The 22,867-nt window shown below is 45.6% G+C and overlaps 1 protein-coding gene across 1 annotated transcript in view; it reads left to right on the top strand.

Annotated features, from left to right (window-relative positions):
* The window catches only part of ZMYM4 (zinc finger MYM-type containing 4), an 87,667-nt gene that overhangs the window by 51,721 nt on the left and 13,079 nt on the right, over positions 1-22,867 (top strand). The window contains exons 8-21 of the mRNA XM_040424374.1: positions 1,440-1,652; positions 2,736-2,886; positions 6,256-6,371; positions 6,506-6,817; positions 9,031-9,181; positions 9,283-9,455; positions 9,599-9,749; positions 9,920-10,066; positions 10,829-10,866; positions 10,987-11,131; positions 13,383-13,498; positions 13,621-13,792; positions 16,892-17,071; positions 17,323-17,417. Of these exons, the coding sequence (XP_040280308.1) occupies positions 1,440-1,652; positions 2,736-2,886; positions 6,256-6,371; positions 6,506-6,817; positions 9,031-9,181; positions 9,283-9,455; positions 9,599-9,749; positions 9,920-10,066; positions 10,829-10,866; positions 10,987-11,131; positions 13,383-13,498; positions 13,621-13,792; positions 16,892-17,071; positions 17,323-17,417 (2,160 nt within the window). The remainder of the gene's footprint in view (positions 1-1,439; positions 1,653-2,735; positions 2,887-6,255; positions 6,372-6,505; positions 6,818-9,030; positions 9,182-9,282; positions 9,456-9,598; positions 9,750-9,919; positions 10,067-10,828; positions 10,867-10,986; positions 11,132-13,382; positions 13,499-13,620; positions 13,793-16,891; positions 17,072-17,322; positions 17,418-22,867) is intronic.

The following is a 22,867-nucleotide window of genomic DNA, read 5'->3' as shown; positions in this document are numbered from 1 at the left end:
TCTTCTGCAGTCCCATAAAGAATAAATGGAGCTGCAGTGCACATGCTTGACCTGCCGCTACATCAGGACAGGGATACTGAACCCTCATTCTCACAGCAGTCAGACCCCCACCGATCAGTTAGTCATCCCCTATCCAATGGATAGGGGGCAACTTTTAGTTACCAATACCACTTTTAAGGGTTTACATGTGATAAGAATAAGGGCTCATGCACACGAATGTGGCGTGTTTTGCGGTCTGCAAATTGCGGATCCGCAAATCACGGATGCCGTCCGTGTGTCTTCCACAATTTGCAGAACGGATCGGGCGGCCTATTATAGAAATGCCTATTTTTGTCCACAAAACGGACAAGAATAGGACATGATCTATAATTTTTGCGGGGCCACGGAACAGAGCAACGGATGCGGACAGGACACGGAGTGCTGTCCGCATCTTTTGGGCCCCATTGAAGTGAATGGGTCTGCATCCGAGCCACAAAAAATGCGGCTCAGGTGCAGAACCAAACCATGTTCGTGTGAATGCGCCCTAAGGCCCCTTTCACGCGGGCGGGTATTCCGCGCGGATGCGATGCGTGAGGTGAACGCATTGCACCCGCACTGAATACCGACCCATTCATTTCTATGGGGCTGTTCACATGAGCGGTGATTTTCACGCATCACTTGTGTGTTGCGTGAAAATTGCAGCATGCTCTATATTCTGCGTTTTTCACGCAACGCAGGCCCCATAGAAGTGAATGGGGTTGCGTGAAAATCGCAAGCATCCGCAAGCAAGTGCGGATGCGGTGCGATTTTTCACGCATGGTTGCTAGGTGACAGTCTATTCCAGGGCTTGCCAACCTGCGGCTCTCCAGCTGTTGCAAAACTACAACTCCCAGCATGCCTAGACTGCTTACAGCTATCAGCCTACAGCAGGGCATGGTGGGAATTGTAGTTTTACAACAGCTGGAGAGCCGCAGGTTGGCCAGCCCTGGTCTATTCAATGTACTATTTTCCCTTATAACATGGTTATAAGGGAAAATAATAGCATTCTGTATTCAGAATGCTATTATTTTTCCTTATAACCATGTTATAAGGGAAAATAATAACATCTACACAACACCTAACCCAAGCCCGAACTTCTGTGAAGAAGTTCGGGTACCAAACATGCGTGATTTTTCTCACGCGAGTGCAAAACGCATTACAATGTTTTGCACTCGCGCAGAAAAATCGCGGGTGTTCCCGCAACGCACCTGCACATTTTCCCACAACGCCCGTGTGAAAGAGGCCTAAGAGTGTGCTTTCTTCCCAGACACAGCTTCACTTTTTTTCTTTAGGCTAGGTTTTGTATTGCAGCTCAGATCTGTTCATTTCAATGAGACGGAGCTGCTATACCAGATACAGCAGTTAATCACTGTTTCTAGGGGGGGGAAAATTTAATCTATTTTCTGAATTTTTACTTTTAGATTCGACATGAAGTAAACTACCAGAATGTGGTTCACAAGCTCTGCAGTGATGTCTGCTTCTCGAAATTCCGCTCCGCAAACAACCTGACTATGAACTGTTGTGAAAATTGCGGGGGGTATTGCTATAGTGGCTCTGGACAGTGCCACTTGCTGAACATTGATGGCCAGTGCAAAAAGTTCTGCAGTTCCGCTTGTGTGACCGCCTTCAAACAGGTGAATAGAACAATCATAGTTCCATTTCTTATAGTTTGTGTGGAGAATAGACAGAATGACAATCTGCTCTCAGGTATATTGTATCTAGCTGTATATGGTAAAAAAAAAAAGACAGCAGAATGGTTTCCTAGTTAAAATGGTAGATAGATTTGGTGGTAGGTATGATACATGGCAGATGCTGGTTTAGAAATAATATACACACACAGCACAGCTGTACCTCCATACTTAAAGTGGTTATCCAACTTCTCAAACAGCCGTCCCATGTGCCCCTCACAGGTAATATACTTCTCCCGCTCCCTGCGCCGCTCCTGGTTCCCGCACTGCCGCTGCTGCTTCTCCCTGTACACAGATGAAAACATCTGGTTTTGGGGGGGGAGCAGCCAATGGCAGGTGGGGACGAGCCTAACTAGCATCGTGGGTGACGCTAGGGAGGCTCGTCCCCGCCTGCCATTGGCTGCTCTCACCCAACACCAGATGTTTTCGGCTGTGCGCAGGTAATATACTTGCGCCGCTCCTGGTCCCCGCACCGCTGGGAGCGGGGTAAGTATATTACCTGTGAGGGGCTGGCACATGGGGGGCTGTTTGAGAAGTTAAATAACCCATTTAAAGCGGTTGAACCCGGACACAACCTGATCTGCACTCATTCACCATGAGCTCTGATGCTCCCCCTTGCCCTGCGCTGAATTGCGTAGAGTAAGGGAATTTTCTTGAGATTCTGTGACGTATCGGGCTCTCCATAGGTAAGCCAGGTGGACGCTTCCGCCTAGCAGTGAGCCTGGTGACGTCACCGCTGCTAATGGGCAGCACTAAAACCCGCCCATTAGAGCCGGTGACGTCACCGAGAACACGGCTAGCAGAAGCCTCCACCTAGCATTGTACAAATGTAAACAAACAGCCCTTGCCCTGCGCGATTCAGCACAGGGAAAGGGGGAGCATTGGAGAGTAAAAAGCTCAGATGGTCCACTCGTTAATGGTGAATGATTGCAGATCGGGTTGTGTCACCCCTTTTAATAAAATTATAATGTAAGCATTTAAGGACGGTCATTTTTGGTTTCTTTATTGAACCTTTTTTTCCCCCACCAGAAATCTGCAAAGATCACTCCATGTGCGTTATGTAAAACTTTACGTTCGTCAGCAGAAATGATCGAGAACACCAACAGTGTGGGCCGCACTGAGCTGTATTGCTCTGTAAATTGTTTGTCTGCCTACAGAGTCCAGACTGTCACGTCATCAGGTTTATTTCAACTTCTTTCACTCCAAATGCCATGTTTAACAGTTACATATAATGTTTGTTTTAAAGTACGTTGTGTAGGTAGCCCTACCTTTTCAGCTCCATGTCACAGTGAAGTCAAGCGTTTTCTAGGACTTTTGTATTGATGGCCTGCTTCAGGATGGACATTCTGCACTCACCTGCGATCAGCGTTTTGATAGTAGCGCCGTCTATTGTGTAGTGGACTGAGCTGGTTACTGCAGTGCTGCTCTTTCCTGAAGTCACACGTGGCAGAGCTGTGTAGTTCTGGTGCCAGTGCTACTCCTGGACAGCTGATTGGCAGAGTGTTGGACCCCAGCCGGTCTGTTATTTATGGCCTGTCCTAAAGATAGATAAAAATTCTGGAAATCCCATTTAGTATGTTTGAAATGTTTGTTTTCTCATAGAGAATCTCATTGAAGGCCAGAATACAAAACATGTTAGGGCCTTCTTCTCATCCCATTTTAGCTATGTCCAAGGTATAGCATTCCTCTGACGTGTCCCACGTACAGTGGAATTCCTTGCACATGGACTCCTATTGTAAAACAAAAATGTATATTTTGTGTTATACAGTACACGCTGCAAAGTAAGCTGCAAAATAGATGTGTTAATAGTTTATTAATTAAAAGGTTGCAAAAGAGAAAGCTAAATCAAATGAATATTTGGTGTGATCACCTTTTGGAGTTGGCCAGGATTTATGGTGTCTTTAATGCTGATAAATACAGGCAGATACTTATCCATCATGCAGTGCTATCAGGGAGGACAACGAACCCCAAACATAGTCATCTGATTTAATTTACATTTCTCTTTTGTTCATTTACTTTACTAAAAATGACACTTCTATTTTTGAAAGCATTCTTACTTTGCAGCATTTGTTCCACCCCTGCCTGAAACTTTTGTACAGTACTGTACATGTTAGGCTACTTTCACACTAGCGTTCGAGCGGGTCCGTCTGATGTTTCATCAGACGGATCCGCTCCTATAATGCAAACGCTTTCATCCGTTCAGAACGGATCCGTTTGCATAACAGTTTATTTCAGATCTGATTTTTCACTTCGGAAAACTCAGATCCGACAGTATATTCTAAACACAGAAGCGTTCCCATGGTGATGGGGACGCTTCAAGTTAGAATATACTGAGAACTGTGTACATGACTGCCCCCTGCTGCCTGGCAGATGCTGCCAGGCAGCAGGGGGCAGACCCCCCCCCCCCTCCTGTATTTACTTATTGGTGGCCAGTGCGGCCCCCCCTCCCTCCCCAGTATTAATTGTAACCAGTGCGGCCCCCCTCCCTCTATATTCATCGATGGCCAGTGCGGATATTAAATATGAGCAGTGCGGTCTCCCCCTCCCTCCCTCCCCAGTATTAAATATGAGCAGTGCGGTCTCCCCCTCCCTCCCTCCCCAGTATTAAATATGAGCAGTGCGGTCTCCCCCCTCCCTCCCTCCCCAGTATTAAATATGAGCAGTGCGGTCTCCCCCTCCCTCCCTCCCTCCCCAGTATTAAATATGAGCAGTGCGGCCTCCCCCTCCCTCTATTCATTGGTGGCCAGTGCGGATTCAAAGTATTGTGATCAGTGCGGCCTCTTCCCCCCCCCCCCCCCCATCATTGGTGGCAGCGGAGAGTACCGATCGGAGTCCCAGTTTAAATCGCTGGGGCTCCGATCGGTTACCATGGCAGCCAAGACGCTATTGCAGTCTTGGCTGCCATGGTTACTTAGCAACAAATAGAATCATTATACTTACCTGAAGAGCTGCGATCTATGTGACCGGCCGGGAGCTCCTCCTACTGGTAAAGTGACAGGTCTGTGCGGCGCATTGCCTATAGACCTGTCACTTACCAGTAGACCTGTCACTTACCAGTAGATCGCAGCTCTTCAGGTAAGTATAATGCTGCTATTTGTTGCTAAGTAACCATGGCAGCCAAGACTGCAATAGCGTCTTGGCTGCCATGGTAACCGATCGGAGCCCCAGCGATTTAAACTGGGACTCCGATCGGTACTCTCCGCTGCCACCAATGATGGGGGGGGGGGAGGGAGGGAGGGGGAGACCGCACTGCTCATATTTAATACTGGGGAGGGAGGGAGGGGGAGGCCGCACTGCTCATATTTAATATTGGGGAGGGAGGGGGAGACCGCACTGCTCATATTTAATATCCGCACTGGCCACCGATGAATATAGAGGGAGGGGGGCCGCACTGGTTACAATTAATACTGGGGAGGGAGGGGGGGCCGCACTGGCCACCAATAAGTTAAATACAGGAGGGGGGGGGTCTGCCCCCTGCTGCCTGGCAGCACCTGCCAGGCAGCAGGGGGCAGTCATGTGCACAGTTCTCAGTATATTCTAACTTGAAGCGTCCCCATCACCATAGGAACGCCTCTGTGTTATAATATACTGTCGGATTTGAGTTTCACGATGTAACTCAAATCCGATGGTATATTCTAACATAGAGGCGTTCCCATGGTGATGGGGACGCTTCAAGTTAAAATATACCATCGGATTGGAGAAAACTCCGATCTGATGGTATAATCCTGACTTTACATTGAAAGTCAATGGGGGACGGATCCGTTTGAAATTGCACCATATTGTGTCAATGTCAAACGGATCCGTCCCCATTGACTTGCATTGTAAGTCTGGACGGATCCGTTTGGCTCCGCACGGCCAGGCGGACACGAAAACGCTGCAAGCAGCGTTCGGGTGTCCGTCTGCTGAGCGGAGCGGAGGACAAACGGTGCCAAACTGATGCATTCTGAGCGGATCCGCATCCACTCAGAATGCATTGGGGCAGTACGGATCCGTTCGGGGCCGCTTGTGAGAGCCTTCAAACGGAACTCACAAGCGGAGCCCCGAACGCTAGTGTGAAAGTAGCCACCCGAACGCTAGTGTGAAAGTAGCCTTATCCTTATTATGTCCCTCTGCATGGAAAGTGCAGCGGACTACACTTTCCTACAGTATATCGTGAGAATAAAAAGGTATGCCAGCACGGGGTGTCAAAGTGTATAACTAAAGGACATACGTTTGGTGCATGAGTGCATAAGGGCACATCGGAGGGATACATCCGGGAATACTCCCAACATTTATGTAGCCAGAAGCAAGATGTGAACAAAGCCCACGTGTAGTTGTTGCATCTTTCCTGTGACAAGTACAAAGAGCATCAGGCTACTTTCACACTAGTGTTAAAACTATCTGGAAGGGCGTCCTCTGCTGGATAGTTTTAACACTAGTGTCAAACTAGCCCCAAAAAGGAGTTGAAATTAGCATATTTTTAGTTTCTTAGTGTTTATAATATTAATGTAATGATAAAGCTTCAACTATTTAATCCCTGGGGGTTAATCATTGTGTTTCTAATTAAAAGGCATCCAGATACAATGTAACAGCTGCAAAATGATGGCCATGCCCCAGTATCATCTGGCAATGTCTGATGGGAGCATCCGAAATTTCTGCACCTACAACTGTGTCGTGTCCTTTCAGGTGAGCCTCGAAAATGTGTTTTAAACTCTTTGCAAATTAGTAGATAATAAAGCCACAAGAATAAGATTGTAACTTATTTTTTGGGTTTTATCACTTTTATCACTGTTTCCCCCATATTTCATTTGTGTTAACAGAACCTGTTCAGCAAGCCCACAGGCGCAAATTCCTCTGTGGTCCCCTTGTCCCAAGGCCAGGTGATCATGAGCGTCAATGCTGGGGCAGTAACACAAGCCGGGAATAGCACGCCAACTGTGGTCACCGCTACATCAACATCCTCCTCTTCAACAGTTAGCAGTTCAGCAGCCGCTGGACTGCAGAGACTAGCTGCGGCACAATCACAGTCCCAATCCCAGCAACAAAACACCTTTTCACGTCTTTCTGTGAAGCTGAGATGTGTGCAGTGCAGCCGACTCTTTGCCAATAAGCCCGAACTTTTGGATTACAAGGTACAAACTGGATCGCCAGACTCACCACTGTTCTTTTTCATTTCTTTTCTCCATTCAAATATATTTGTGAGAACTATGCCGCATTTCAGATTTGCATGATATTGCTTAATCAAAAGCCAAACTCTATGGCCTCTTTCACACGAACGTCGCGCATTGGCTCTGGATGCGTTCAATGAAACTCGCACAATTTTGCAAGCAAGTTCAGTCAGTTTTGTCTGCGATTGCGTTCAGTTCAGGTTTTTTGGGCCCGGGTGCAAAGCGTTTTGATACGTTTTTCACGCGCGTAATAAACTGAAGGTTTACAAACAACATCTCTTTGCAACCATCAGTGAAAAACGCATCGCATCTGCACTTGCTTCCAGATGCAATGCGTTTTTCACTGAAGCTCTATTCACTTCTATGGGGGCCAGGGCTGAGTGAAAAACACAGAATATAGAACATTCTGCCTTTTTCACACAACGCAGAACTGATGCATGAAAAAAACGCTCATGCGCAGAGACCCATTGAAATGAATGGGTCAGGATTTAGGGCAGGTTCGCATCACGCATTGCACCCGCGCGTAATACTCGCTCGTGTGAAAGGGGCCTATCTCTTCTCAATTATATGGGGTCTTTGGATTGTTAAATGGCCCTAAATCTTACATCGGAAACAAGTAGCTCAGGATCTACTGGTGGATCTGATGGGCATTGAGTAGTTCACAGTGCCCTCAGGGGGATTCGCACCTTTGCATCATTTTGTTTTTATTAGTATTTTTATTTTTGCATTTGTATGTATTTTGTGTCAAATATTTTTCTGGTTTTCAAATGTTGCCTTGTTTGACAGCTGGCATGTATGCTGCCTTTGAAAAAGTATTCATACCCCTTGAATTTTTCCACGTTACACCCAAATTCTTAAATGTATTTTATTGGGATTTTATCTGATCGACCAACACAAAGTAGCAAGTATGTGTGAAGTGAAAAAAAAAATGATACATGGTTTTCAAAAATTTTTTATAAATGAAAATGTGTGTGGCAAGCATTTGTATTCAGCCCCCTTGAGTCAATACTTTATTGGACCACCTTTCACTGCAATTACAGCTTTTTAAAGGCACTGTATATATACTACACAGCTAGCTGCAGTCTTTACGGCTCATGTGTCCAGTCCCTCTTTGACCTATTGTGTAGCAGTGCAGCCATTCAGCTAATTAGGGTTGCCGCAACCATGAACCTAGGGTTTTAACCCTTAGAATACAGGAGGTTTTTTTTCATTTTTGCGTTTTCGTTTTTCTTTCCTATCTTCCTTGAGACATAACTTTTTTATATTTCCGTTCACATAGCTGTATGGGGCTTATTTTTTGCGGAACAAGTTGTACTTTCTAATACTACCATTAATTATGGCATACAATGTAGCGGGAAGCTGTAAAAACAATTCCAAATGGGGTGGGATTGGAAAAAAATACAGGTATCTTTGGTCGCACAACAGGTGTTGCAGCCAAGATAATCGTGTAGCCCCAGCCTTAGGGCTCATGCACACGACCGTATGCCCTCCGAGACGTACGGTCCGTGAGCGGGCCATATGTCCCGGAGCAGCATACATCGTGCACACTGGAGCGCACAGCATAATAGGTTACTATGATGCTGTGCGCATCGGGCCGCCCGCGGGGCTATTGTCCCGCCTCATAATATCATATGAGTGCAGGACAATAGTCCAGCGGCCGGCCCGATGCACACAGTATCATACTAACCTATGATGCTGTGCACTTCCGTGTGCATGATGTATGCCGCTACAGGACATATGGCCTGCTCACGGACCGTACGTCTCGGAGGGCATACGGTCGTGTGCATGAGCCCTTAAGCTGGTTTATGACCAAATCAAAGTTCAACTTTGTTTTTTTAAGTCTTGTATCTCGTAAACAGCTGAAATTTTTAATAAAGACTGATTGAAAAGGATTTGTAGCCCAACTGAGTAAAATGCAATAATAAAAAAAAGGCCTGTGAAGGTGTCCATATAGTGTAGGTTTAATGCTGACATTTGAATCTGTCAGTTGCTCATCATTTGCTCTTTAGCAGGAGACCTATGACTCTTTTAAAGAATGGTGGTTTATCTGTTGTTGCTAAAGAGCAACCAATGAGAACGCGAAAGGGTTATTTGACCTACCTCATAAAGAAATAAAACTGGATGGTAAAATTATTTTTATTGCAAAATATTACAAGATATCAACATTTTATTTTTAGGGTAAAATGCATCAGTTTTGTGGCAAAGCATGCTGTGATGAGTACAAAAAAATTAACATGGTTATGGCCATGTGCGAGTACTGCAAGATAGAGAAGACCATCAAGGAGGTGGTACGCTTCTCAGGGATTGAGAAGGTGTTCTGCAGTGAAGGTAAGTCTAGTCAGCCAAATACCAAGGTTTAAATCTTCTCCATGTTCTCAGATTAAAAGCACACATTTAAAGATAATTCCACTATTTGTCCTTTTCTGCAGGTTGCAAGCTGCTATACAAGCACGACCTTTCAAAGAAGTGGGGCAATTACTGCAAAATGTGTAGTTACTGCTGCCAGACCTCTTCTAAGTTGGTGCGGAATCATTTTGGAGGGAAATTGGAGGAGTTCTGTGGAGAAGAGTGCATGTCAAAGTATACGGTGTTGTTTTACCAGGTAATATCTTTATTTTACTCATGTTCTGGCAAAAACTCAACAACTTTCAAGGATCTAGTAGCATCTCAGGACTCCCAGAACAGTTTTTCCAAACAGCGTGTTCCTTTTTCTAATTTCAAAGCTGTTGCATTTGTCTTTCACAGATGGGGAAATGTGAAAGCTGCAAGCGACAAGGCAAGCTAAGCGAGTCTCTGAAATGGAAAGGGGAGATGAAACACTTCTGTAATCTGATGTGTGTCCTCGTCTTCTGCAATCAGCAAAGCACAGCAGAGCCTCCACCAGTCAATAATACAGGTTTGTAGTGTGGTTTATGTGTAGCACACTGTTACACCATATAACTAGCAAAATAGACCTGCTTAAGATTAGTGTCTGCCATTTACAGGGTCTTTTTGTTTGGGGCTGTATGCTGTTGCTTACGTCTAACTTCTGACATATTATGACCTATTTTACTTTGATATTTTCAGTATCTAATGTTCCCATGGTCCAAGCAGTACCAGCTTCCACTGGCTCCTCTGGAGCTAAGGAGTCGACTCCGGTTATTGCCAATGTAGTGTCCCTCGCTAGTGCCCCTGCAGCACAACCCACTGCAAACTCCAATAACGTCTTACAAGGTAAATGCTATACATTACTTGGTTTAGTATAAGAGTTCAACCCACACTTGTGATGCAAATAATGATAATTTTATTATAGCCTATCACTTAGTGACAAAAGATTCAGCATATATCTTCTCCAATGCGATTTAACAAGTACATATCCAGATTTATTCAAACAATGGTTTGGTCCAGTATGACCTTTGTCAATCAAATCTGGATAGGAGTAATATAACAATAAGTATATTCATAGTCAATATATTCATCATCAGCCTACCCCCACCGATCGCTAGAACGAGGAGTCAGAAGCGATCCCTATGACATATCTAAAATTTCAAAAAAGTGTAGTTCCTCTTTAAGCACATGATGATTAAAATATATACATGGTACCAAAAAACGTACTGTGGCCAGTGTTGAACACTGTTAATGTGTAGATTGCAAAGAGTAAAAAGGAAACAAATCTGTAGGCATGTATGTGCAGAACAGTGTAAAAGTGTTCAGTGAGGGGTCAGAGAATAGTACAGACCTTTCTGTGGTGGTTAGAGTATATGATGAAATGTTACTAACTAGATTGGGCCTACCTCGGAGTAGGTCTATCCATATCCTGTTGTCTCTGCCCGCACCTTCCTCGCCTTGTTGATTTCTGGTGGGTTCCTGATGTCTTCTTCGTTTTAGTAGAAAAGGCTTGTCACCTGTAAAATAAAACTTCCCATGTAGCAGGTATGAAATTCTGATTTTATTAGTCTAACTCCTCTGTTATTTTATTGTTTTGCTGTATATTAGGTGCTGTTCCTACATTAACACCAAAGATAATTGGAGATGTAAGTTTTTTCCTAAGATTTATGTATCTTGTGTGGAGACACCAGTTTTAATTTTACTAAGTTGCATATTTTGCTTTTGTCTTTGCCTTGTTTTAACCTTCTCTTTTGGGGATCTTTTAGGCAAGTACTCAGACAGATGCCCTGAAACTTCCTCCCTCACAGCCCCCACGCCTCCTGAAGAATAAGGCCCTACTCTGCAAACCTTTCACACAAACCAAGGCAACCTCGTGCAAACCTCACACGCAGCACAAGGAGTGTCAGACAGGTATCCATTCTCTTAATTGTGTAATGAAATTCACTTTTGATGTAGATTTTTAGAGACGTTTTGTCTTTTTACAGTAAAAACACCATCCCTAAATGTTAGCCAAAGGTCTGTGTGAAATATGAAATGCAGGACACACAAGCATTTTTTTTTTACTACTGTTTTGTTTAGTGCCATTTTTGTCTTTCTGGTTTCTCTTCAAAAACGGTGCATGCTGCAGCTCTTAGCATTCTTTTTAGGCATTTTCACATCACCTTCTCTGTAAGGAAAAATGTCATGAACAAAATGCTAGTGGTAAGACACTATGGGGGAGCTTTATCAAAACTAAAGGGAAAACTAGCTTACTTGTCCATAGCAACCAGATTCCCCCTTTGATTTTTCAGAGCTCATTTTGGAAAATGAAAGGTGGAATCTGATTGGTTGCTATGAGCAACTAAGCCAGTTTTTCTTTAACCCAGTTTTGATAAATCTTCCCTTGTGTGCAAAATACACTAGAAATATCTTTACAAAAAAACGCAGCAAAACAGCAGATGGTAAAAAAAAAATGTTTGTGCGTAGTCTATTTATTTATTTATTTTTTTTACTGGTAAACACCAGAGCCAAATTCATGGTTATGGGGACTTTAAGAACCCTTTTTCCATATGCTGTATTAAGGCATATGGGTGTAATAGAGGGGGAACCTGAAGCAGAAAGGGAGGGCTTATAGATAAATGTGTCTGTCCCTGTGAGAAGGGCAAGTCCAAAGAATACATCCTGTTTACCTCTTTGCTTTATACAAATGGGTATATACGCCTATAGCAACCAACTCAAAGATAAGTATGTGTGCAACGCCTACATACCAAATTAGCAACACCAAAGAGAAAAAAGCATAGCACAACTAATAACCAATACACTTTATTTATACCATAAAATGGATAAAAATACAAATACAAACAATACAGCGGTGGATAAAAGACAGACAGGATAAATGGAAGATCACAATCTGGATAACATGATAGGACAAATAGTAGATAGGTCGTAAAAGATACAAAAATAAATAAGTGACAAATACCCAGACAGGTATAAAATGCTAAATTCTGACCTAAGACCCATAAAGCGCTAGACTAAGCCAAATACAAATACATATATAAAGTGCAATGTGCAGAGTAAAAAGAAATGGCAGTGTAAATTGCCAGAATGGTAAATAAACGATTGCAAAAGTACCAGAGTGATGATCCGTAGCCCTGACGCGCGTTTCGCGTAAGCTTCCTCAGGGGGTTTCAAGGGGTTGTTATTACCTTTAACATTGCCAAGACAGATCCGTCATTAACTCCATTGAAAGTCAATGGGGGACGGATCTGTTTTCTATTGTGTCCGAGAAAACGGATCTTGATCAGTTTCCCAGGACGGAAAGCAAAATACAACATGTTGCGGTCTGCTCTCCAGTCTGGGATCGCAACTAAACGGAGCGGAATGCATTTTTGAGCATTCTGTTCAGTTCAGTTTTGTCCCCATTGACAATGAATGGGGACAAAACTGAAGCTTTTTTTTCCGGTATTGAGCCCCTATGACGGAAATCAATACCAAAAAACTTAAACGCTAGTGTGAAAGTACCCTAACCCTTGTATAAATGTCACAAGTTTATTTAGCTTAAAGGGGTTCTGCAGTTCTTTTAAACTGATTATCTCTCCTCTGGTTTGAGCTGTTTGAGAAGGCACTGGCAGTAGCCCCACAGCCTTCTCACGGTTTACAGCAGGCTGAGTGACGTCACGACTAGTATCATTGGCCTGGGCGCGGCTAAGCTCCATTCAAGTGAACAGAGCTTAGCCCCGCCCAGGCCAGTGATGCTAGTCGTGACATGAGTGGGCCTGAGGAAAACAGAGAAGGCCCTGGTGCTCCTGGAGCGCCGCTGCCTTCTCAAACAGCTGATTGGCGGGGGTCCCGGGTGTCAGACCCCTGCCGATCAGATGCTGATGATCTATCCAGAGGATAGATCAGGCATGGCCAACCTGAGGCTCTCCAGCTGTTGCAAAACTACAACTCCCACCATGCTTAGACTACCTACAGCTATCAGCCTGCAGCAGGGCATGGTGGGAGTTGTAGTTTTACAACAGCTGGAGAGCCGCAGGTTGGCCATGCCTGGGATAGATCATCAGTTTAAAAGAACTGCAGAACCCGTTTAATTTCTTATACTGCCTATTTTTGACTTATTTGGATGTCTATTTTTTGTTCTGTTTTATGAACCTTCGTTTTGCCTTTTGTTTTTTATCTGTAGAAGATGATGGGAAGCCACAGATCTTGGTGATTCCTATACCCGTGCCAGTGTTTATTCCTGTTCCCATGCACCTGTATACACAGTTTGCCCCAGTTCCACTAAGTGTACCTCTCCCGGTAAGTTGTTAAGTACTTGAATTAACATCCAATATTCTGTCAGTGAATTATTTTAATGTATTCCTTTCCTTTTAAGATGTTGTGTCATTAAACTTGAATTTTTTTTTTTAATAAATAAAAAGATTCCAGTCCCAATGCTGATTCCCACCACTCTTGATAATGCCGACAAGATTATAGATGCAATTGAGGATCTCAAGGAAAAAGTCCCATCTGATCCCTTTGAGGCAGATATTCTTCAAATGGCAGAAATGATTGCTGAAGATGAGGAAAAGGAGAAAACGCTTTCTCATGGAGGTCAGCATTTGCGGCGGTCTTTTATTCTGCATGTAGTAATTTCATTAAAGATCATTTTATTTTTTGAGTTGTGATTATAGCGGAGACCAGAATAACTTTTACTTATTAACATTAATTATTAATGTTTTAGACCACTAGTGGACATCAAAATGCATTTGATTGCTTTTATAATGCATTGTATATCTTGGATACCAATGCATTACAGGTTATTACTATAATGGTAACAGGCTGTCTATTAAGCTGTGCCGGTGGCACAGCCTAACAGGCATATAGTTAGGGCAGCTGTGTCTGCTGTGGTTGTGCGGGCACAGCTCCTGTGTCCACACGATCACAATGACCAAAATTAACATCTTGATTGAGAAAACAGGGGGCACACCAAATAATACGCGGAGTGCAAAGGGTGGTGAAAAGAGCATGAAACAATATCACCAGACCCAAGAGAGAGTCACAAGAACCACCCCATATATGCACATCCAACAATAAGTCAATATAAAAATATATATAAAGTTTATTAGACACACCAACAGATACACATTAAAAATTGTATACAATTAGAACAAAGTGCGGTATGCAATATAATATATGTAACCGACACATGCAGGTCCACTGGGTTGCCACAGAATGGGCATATACATTATAAACCAGCATATAAAAATCCAATACAAAACATATAGCAAATACACTGCTCAGAACACTCTGCTGAACAGGTGAATGTAATTTTGCCCTATTTATTATCCTATATAAAGTGATACCCCAACACACCATTCCTTACCCCTGAGGAAGCCGGATTGTTCCGGCGATAGGCGTTGGGCGTTCTCTCACTCTTCCAGGTCCACTGCACCAGCAGGTTTATGTAGGTTTGACTCTCCAATTTAGACCTCATCATGGTCTGTCTGCATTTCTAGTGGTCTCACCTCATTTCATATTTGCTATATGTTTTGTATTGGATTTTTATATGCTGGTTTATAATGTATATGCCCATTCTGTGGCAACCCAGTGGACCTGCATGTGTCGGCTACATACACTGCGTGCAGAATTATTAGGCAAATGAGTATTTTGACCACATCATCCTCTTTATGCATGTTGTCTTACTCCAAGCTGTATAGGCTCGAAAGCCTACTACCAATTAAGCATATTAGGTGATGTGCATCTCTGTAATGAGAAGGGGTGTGGTCTAATGACATCAACACCCTATATTAGGTGTGCATAATTATTAGGCAACTTCCTTTCCTTTGGCAAAATGGGTCAAAAGAAGGACTTGACAGGCTCAGAAAAGTCAAAAATAGTGAGATATCTTGCAGAGGGATGCAGCACTCTTAAAATTGCAAAGCTTCTGAAGCGTGATCATCGAACAATCAAGCGTTTCATTCAAAATAGTCAACAGGGTCGCAAGAAGCGTGTGGAAAAACCAAGGCGCAAAATAACTGCCCATGAACTGAGAAAAGTCAAGCGTGCAGCTGCCAAGATGCCACTTGCCACCAGTTTGGCCATATTTCAGAGCTGCAACATCACTGGAGTGCCCAAAAGCACAAGGTGTGCAATACTCAGAGACATGGCCAAGGTAAGAAAGGCTGAAAGACGACCACCACTGAACAAGACACACAAGCTGAAACGTCAAGACTGGGCCAAGAAATATCTCAAGACTGATTTTTCTAAGGTTTTATGGACTGATGAAATGAGAGTGAGTCTTGATGGGCCAGATGGATGGGCCCGTGGCTGGATTGGTAAAGGGCAGAGAGCTCCAGTCCGACTCAGACGCCAGCAAGGTGGAGGTGGAGTACTGGTTTGGGCTGGTATCATCAAAGATGAGCTTGTGGGGCCTTTTCGGGTTGAGGATAGAGTCAAGCTCAAATCCCAGTCCTACTGCCAGTTTCTGGAAGACACCTTCTTCAAGCAGTGGTACAGGAAGAAGTCTGCATCCTTCAAGAAAAACATGATTTTCATGCAGGACAATGCTCCATCACACGCGTCCAAGTACTCCACAGCGTGGCTGGCAAGAAAGGGTATAAAAGAAGAAAATCTAATGACATGGCCTCCTTGTTCACCTGATCTGAACCCCATTGAGAACCTGTGGTCCATCATCAAATGTGAGATTTACAAGGAGGGAAAACAGTACACCTCTCTGAACAGTGTCTGGGAGGCTGTGGTTGCTGCTGCACGCAATATTGATGGTGAACAGATCAAAACACTGACAGAATCCATGGATGGCAGGCTTTTGAGTGTCCTTGCAAAGAAAGGTGGCTATATTAGTCACTGATTTGTTTTTGTTTTGTTTTTGAATGTCAGAAATGTATATTTGTGAATGTTGAGATGTTATATTGGTTTCACTGGTAAAAATAAATAATTTAAATGGGTATATATTTGTTTTTTGTTAAGTTGCCTAATAATTATGCACAGCAATAGTCACCTGCACACACAGATATCCCCCTAAAATAGCTAAAACTAAAAACAAACTCAAAACTACTTCCAAAAATATTCAGCTTTGATATTAATGAGTTTTTTGGGTTCATTGAGAACATGGTTGTTGTTCAATAATAAAATCAATCCTCAAAAATACAACTTGCCTAATAATTCTGCACTCCCTGTATATTATATTGCATACCGCACTTTGTTCTAATTGTATACAATTTTTAATGTGTATCTGTTGGTGTGTCTAATAAACTTTTATATATTTTTTTATATTGACTTATTGTCGGATGTGCATATATGGGGTGGTTCTTGTGACTCTCTCTTGGGTCTGGTGATATTGTTTCAAAATTAACATCTTGGGAGCTTAAATTACATGAGACAAAATAAGACCAAGGTAAGGAAGGGAGTAAGTGCTGGAGTATTTTTTGTGTATGTGTTCAGAGTTCTATTAACTACAGGGTTTGGACTATTGGATGATCACTCGGGTTAATACAGAACGGGGCACTGTTATGCCCTGTATTGTATACAGAGAGCTTGTCAGAAACTGAAACTATAACATTAGAATAGGTTTCTGCCCTCTCTGGAGAGCCTGGTAGTTGCTGACAGATGGCTTTTCTCCTCTGCTAAATCTACAAACTTATGTACGTCTAGTACATCTATGTAGACCACTAAGATGTTTGTGCCCTCCAGATCAGGGCAGCACTTACAGTGGAGACCTGGAATCTGAAGCTGTATCCACCCCACACAGTTGGGAAGATGAATTAAACCACTACACTCTTAAATCGAACAACTTGCAGGATGCAGATACAGAAATTCGGCCGATTTCCAGAGTGGGGATTGAGCAGGATCTGGAATTAGACATCCCAACAGGTTAGTAATATTATTGGACAATTAGAAATATTGGTATACATGTTATGAATACAAGCATTCTGCCTGTAGCCGTATACGTGCCATTCAAGTCTGTTACATGAAAAAACAAACTTTTCATCAAAATGTGCGTCACAAGCCTTGACAATGTGTTTGCTCTTTGGAAGTCATCAGATCATGGTTAATTTGTTTCCTGCTTTATTTTGTAAATGGTAGATTGCATATAAAATCCTGTACTTTTTCACCAATCATAGAAACATTTGACCCATTAAGTAAAGGCTCAAGTTTCTTTGGTCGGACTCGGGGACGACGAAAACACCGTGATGGTTTCCCACAGCCAAAACGCCGGGTGAGTGAGAATCTTGTTATAATTTAAAAGTAAAAAATAAATGTACCACCATTAAACTGTCCATGTATAATAATAAACTGTATTTCTCGTGCATGGCATTGGGGGACACAGCACCATGGGTATATGTCCAACTACCGCTAGGAGGCGACACTAGACATAAAGTGTTGGCTCCTCCCTGTTGGGCTATACCCTCTCCAAAGGCACTAGACAGATCAGTCTTGTTCTAGTGTCCGTAGGAGGCAGACCTGACCTGCCCTTTTTGTGCAGGTCATCCTGCTACTTTTTTTTTTTTTTTTTTCTTCAATCATTTTTTCTTTTTCTTCTCTGCAGGTTACGGCCTGCTGCAGGGGTGGCTCCATCGTGTTCCACTTTAGTTGCCCCCCTGCGGGCGTGTACTCGGGTACCTGGCAGCCACCCAGTCCCCAAATCTGCTTCCGCAGTGGAATTCCGGCAGTCCCACGGTTCTCGTGTTGAGTCCGCCGAGGGGGTGGTTATTGCTGCGCCTGAAGACGTCTGAGGGTGAGTATGTTCCCTTAGCTTAGGTTCTCCCACCCTCCTCCCCGGGCCTGGGCGCGTTCCCCCTTCTCCCCTGCTCCTTCCCGGATACCTGCATCTTTTAGCCTGTATCCTGGCCCCAGAAGCCCCATGGCCTTCCGTTTTTCCCTCTCTGGGGGTCGCTTCTCTAGTTCTCTCTCCCACCTGGCCCCCGTTCGTCGCGGCAGCTCCGGAGCACTAATTGAGGCCCCGGCTTTTCGGGCCTACTAGGCTGCAACTCCCCGCCCACTTCTGAGCTTCCCGGGCTTGCTCTGTCACCTTCCCTCCGTGGGAGGGGCCTCTCCTGCCTGCTCAATCCAGCTCCAGGTTCCCTGCTCTGTCTCAGAGGGGCGGTTCTTCCTCTTGCTGCCGGCTCCTTCTCTCACCGGGTCGCCATCTTGCTGCTCTCCTGCATGGGGCGCGCTGGGATACAGCTCCTGCAGTCTGGTAGGCAGCCTCTGGCTGGTTTGCTTCTGCAGGCTCCTTCCCCCCCCTCCCCTCTCAATTGCCTCATTCTCCTGCAGCCCTGCCACCTGATCTATAGCTGCTGCAGCACCTCTTGGGAACGTGGCATCCGGGGCCAGATAGGTCAGCCCTGCTGCTCTATGAGGGCCTCCTCTCCCAGCCTCCCTATCGGATCGCCACGTATTTCTCGTGCGTCTGTTGTCTACAGAGGTTTCCATGTGGTCGGCTTGTCCCCCCCTCCCACCCTTTTGTGTAGGTCCCCCTCTGGATGGGCTCCCTCCCTGTCAGAACATGGGAACCTTGCCTGTCTCCCAATCCCTGGACCGCTACCTACCCAAATTGCGGTCCCCCCCGTCCGTCCCCCCTGCAGATGGGCCACGCTCAGATACAGGGTCACGCAAGGAGTAGCCCACAGACCAACCTCGGGTGGTCTCAACTAGCTTCCACCCATCCTCGGCATCCTCAGGTCGCCCCAGGACAGGCCTGAGGCTGGTGTCGAAGCCTTCTCTGTCAGTTGCCTCTGGGGACATCTCTGGACCGATTCCCTCGGAACAGAGCATCAGGCGGTCTTCCACCATGCAGAATCCCTCTGTGAGGTCAAGACAAACGTGCACGGTGGAACCTACCCTATCCAGGTTTGGTGCCCCTCTAGTGGACTTTCGGATGGCGCTCTCCTGCCTGCACAGGTAATTACTGCACAGGTAAGGCAGCCGTCTCCGTGCTTAGCAACTGGGACACCTACGTGGTGTCTCTGGTACATACGCCCTCGTAAGCTGTACACGACAGACCTTCCTGGTTCCCCTATACCAGGGGCTAAGTTCTGGGCAAGCTGATAATTCAGGCAAACGCCTCTTGTAGGGTTGGTAACCCTTCTCAGCCTCTAAAGGTTCTTTTGTAGTGCCTGTACCAGAGATATACAGGCTGACTTCTATTGCCGTGGCGATTACATCTGTCTGTTTCCAGTTGCCTTGTTACTTTCATAGGTAGAGTTCCTACACCTACTCCAGATGCTGTAGCCATTACTCCTGGCTGGCTCTATGGTGTTCCATGCGGCACTATTTCCCCCTACCGGGCAAGATATACAGGCCGCCTTCAATTGCCGTAGCAATTGCACCGGTCTGTTTCCAGCCACCTTGCTCCCTTCATAGGTAGAGTACCTACACCATCTCCTGATGCTGTATCCAATATCCCTGGCGGGCTCTATTGTGTTCCGTGCGGCACTATTTCTCCCTTCCGGGCGAGATATAGAGGCCACTCTCAATTGCTGTAGCAATTGCCTCTGTTTGGTTCTAGTGGGCACCAAGCTGCCACCTTGCTCCCTTCATAGGTAGAGTACCTTTACTATCTCCAGAGGCTGTAGCCGTTGCTCCTATCTGGCCTTATGGTGTACCTTGCGGCACTATTTCTCCCTTACTGGACGAGATATTGAGGCCACCTTGTATTGCCGTGGCCACTGCACCTACCTCATCATAGTGTGCTCCAAACAGCCATCTTACTTCCTTTATAGCTGAAGTTCCTGCACCATCTCCAGATACTGTTGATGCGGCCCTGTTTCCCTCTTTTCAGGTGAAGTAGAGGGCCTCCTTCAGTTGCCATTGCACTTACCTAATTGTGGTGTGCACCTGTCGTTCTTTGTGGTACCGTGCGGCCCTATTTTCCCATTCCCGAGCGGAATTTGGGTACCATTGCTAACACGGTAGCCGTTGCACTTCTCTGGTCCTAGGGTGCACCATGCGGCCACATCGCTCTAATCTTAAATCTAGTACCTCTACCATCTCCAGATGCTGTACCCATTGCACCTGTCTGGTCGTATCTCTGCACTACACAGCCGTATTTCTACTTTACAGGTTGAAGACCTGTACCCTCCAAATGCGGTCGCATTCCCGGATGCTGTGGCTTTGTTTCCACTCTCCTTAGAGTGCAACATGCAGCCACTTTGCCTCGGTTTTAGGCGTGTATTTTTAGTATCCCACGTGCTGGGCCTTATGGTGCAATCTGTGGCCTATACAGTTTCTGTATTACTGGGTGCTTCCTTCCCCGGGCTCTAATCTGTGTTTACTTCCCTTTTTGGTTCTTCCATACATCTGCCACTCCGTTACTGTCATGCTCTATGGTCTCCTTGTACTTGCTCAAGGCACTGTCCACAACAGGCCATCCCGGTTCAGCATGTACATGGTAACCATATCTGGCAGGGGTGGGCCAGCCCAACCCCCACCTTGTCGTTCTAGTGCTACTTCTGGTGTACCCAGTATATGGCTGATCTGTTCTGATCTGGTGGGTGGTCCACATACAACCACGCTCCCTACACCATGGCCAGGTGGTTGTTGGCTTTTGGGCTAGGGTTGCTCTTGCCATCCCTATAAAATACTACTGTCTGCTGCACTCCTCGTTCCCCATATTATAAAGGAGTATTCGCGTTGTTTTCTATTACAGGGCGGACCATTCTTGGTGGAGTACAGTGATCTCCACTGGATCTTCTCCTTGTTGGGGTACGTAGCTTGGCAAACACCGGCCGCTGCAGCAGTTTTCGGCCATCACTGGATGTCCTCCGCCACACGGAGTCCTTCTGGGGTCAGCGACATTATTCTCACTGGATGTCCTTCCTGATGAGTCAGGGACAGAACCACTGAGCGCCACACACCTGCCTGGTAGGTGAATTTTCTGCTGATTGTTCTGGCATCGGACAGGGTTCTGTAGTTCCTTCTGGGTCCGGGTGTTCCCTTATATTCTCTGCTTATACTATATGACAGAGGGCAGTCCCCTTGGACCTTGCTATTGTCTGCGCCTGTCAGGTACTTTCTCCCCCTGGGAGTCTTCTGTATGTCAGTTGCAGCTGGTTTCTACATTTCGTGTAGTCACACCCCGTTTCTTTCATAGCGACTTCGCCATTCCTTATGCATATGGGTGTCTGTTGTTTTAGTGATACAACCCACGCCGCTGTACTTGACCTCTCCGGGACAATGTATGCAGATTGCTAGCCACTATTCTTAGAATGGCTAGTTGTCCATGGCCAATTCCTTCCTCTATGGTGGTTCTTTTCATTTTTTCTTGGATATTCTGGCCTTTGTTGTCCTCTGGTGGTTCAGTTCCTGGTTCCTTGTGAGCCCATACCGGGTACTCCTTTCTGGATTCCTTGTCCCCGTTCATTTGACCACACAGATTCTGTATGATAATCGTTATTTGGGGGAGGCCTGGGTTGATTGTTCCCCTTGTGGGTTCCAATAGCCTTGTGGACCTCTTGGGATTCATGTCTATCTTCCCATCCTCCCACGTCAAGTACCTGGTATTGAGTGGTTTTGTGCTACGGTTTGCATTTCCACCTTATGGTCTCCTTCGGGAGGGACTTCCTCCTGTTTGTGGAACCTTCCTCCTTAGACTGTTGGGAATACTCTCCTTCTCCTCCTCCTCCCATGTCTCTCAGCCCAGTGTGTCCCTGCTGAGATTTCCTGGGCCTGCATCTCCCTGATACTTCATTTGGCCAGAGTTTCTCCGGTCTTGCGCTCCTCAGCGATATTTTGTTTTCAGAGGCTCGTTCCTCGTCTCCTGGTTTTGGAATGCAGGCCTTATCTTATCTTTTCTTTTTTCCTGGCCTTTACTTAAAACCCCCTCCCTTTACAAGGGTTGGCGGTTTCCCTTGGCGCCTTTGGGGTTTTTCACCTTTCAATAGGGTGCTTAACTTCATCACCTGCTTCGCGGTGAGGGGAGACATGCTCCCTTCATATGTGAGTCTTGCTATGGCTTCCCTCATTCCTGTGTGCCCCTGCTAAGATTTCCTGGGCCTGCATCTGGTCCCCTTTTTCCCTGATACTTCGTTTGGCCAGAGTTTCTCCGGTCTTGTGCTTCTCAGCGATATTTTGTTTTCAGAGGCTCGCTCCTCGTCTCCTGGTTTTGGGATGCAGGTCTTATCTTTTCTCTCTGTCTGGCTTTTACTTACAACCCCCTCCCCTTCCAAGGGTTGGCGGTTTCCCTTAGCGCCTTTGGGATTTTCTCTTTTCAATAGGGCGCTTAACTTCTTCACCTGCTTTGCGGTGAGGGGAGACCTTCTCCCTTCACATGTGAGCCTTGCTATGGCTTCCCTCACTCGTTTGGCCTTCAGTGATTCCATGTTTCCTTGCTCCCCTGGCCTGTCAGGGGTTGGCCACAGGGTGTTTGTGCTTTGGCCTGAGACAATTAGAATGTTAGGTAGCTCCAATGCGCGGTGCTGTCCTATTTTCTCTCCAGCCTTCGGCTAAGCTGGGTGATCCCCTTTGCTTTCTTCTTGCATTTGGGACTTTCTCCCAGGCATTTGTCCTGGGGTGCTGGCAGTCTTCACTGTTGCTTCCTTGGGTTTCTCCCTTGTTATGAGGCTTCTTGCCTATTCCGTGCTTTTCTCCTGTTGGGTCACATGGTTCTCCTGCACCTGTATGCCCAACCGGTGGCATGGCTTTTCTTTTCCCACCCTCGGGGACTGC

This window comes from Bufo bufo, chromosome 3 (genome assembly GCF_905171765.1).
Source record: "Bufo bufo chromosome 3, aBufBuf1.1, whole genome shotgun sequence".
Taxonomy (NCBI): Eukaryota; Metazoa; Chordata; class Amphibia; order Anura; family Bufonidae; genus Bufo; species Bufo bufo.
The sequence above is the reverse complement of the archived record's forward strand: the minus strand, read 5'-3'. Positions and strand labels throughout refer to the sequence as shown.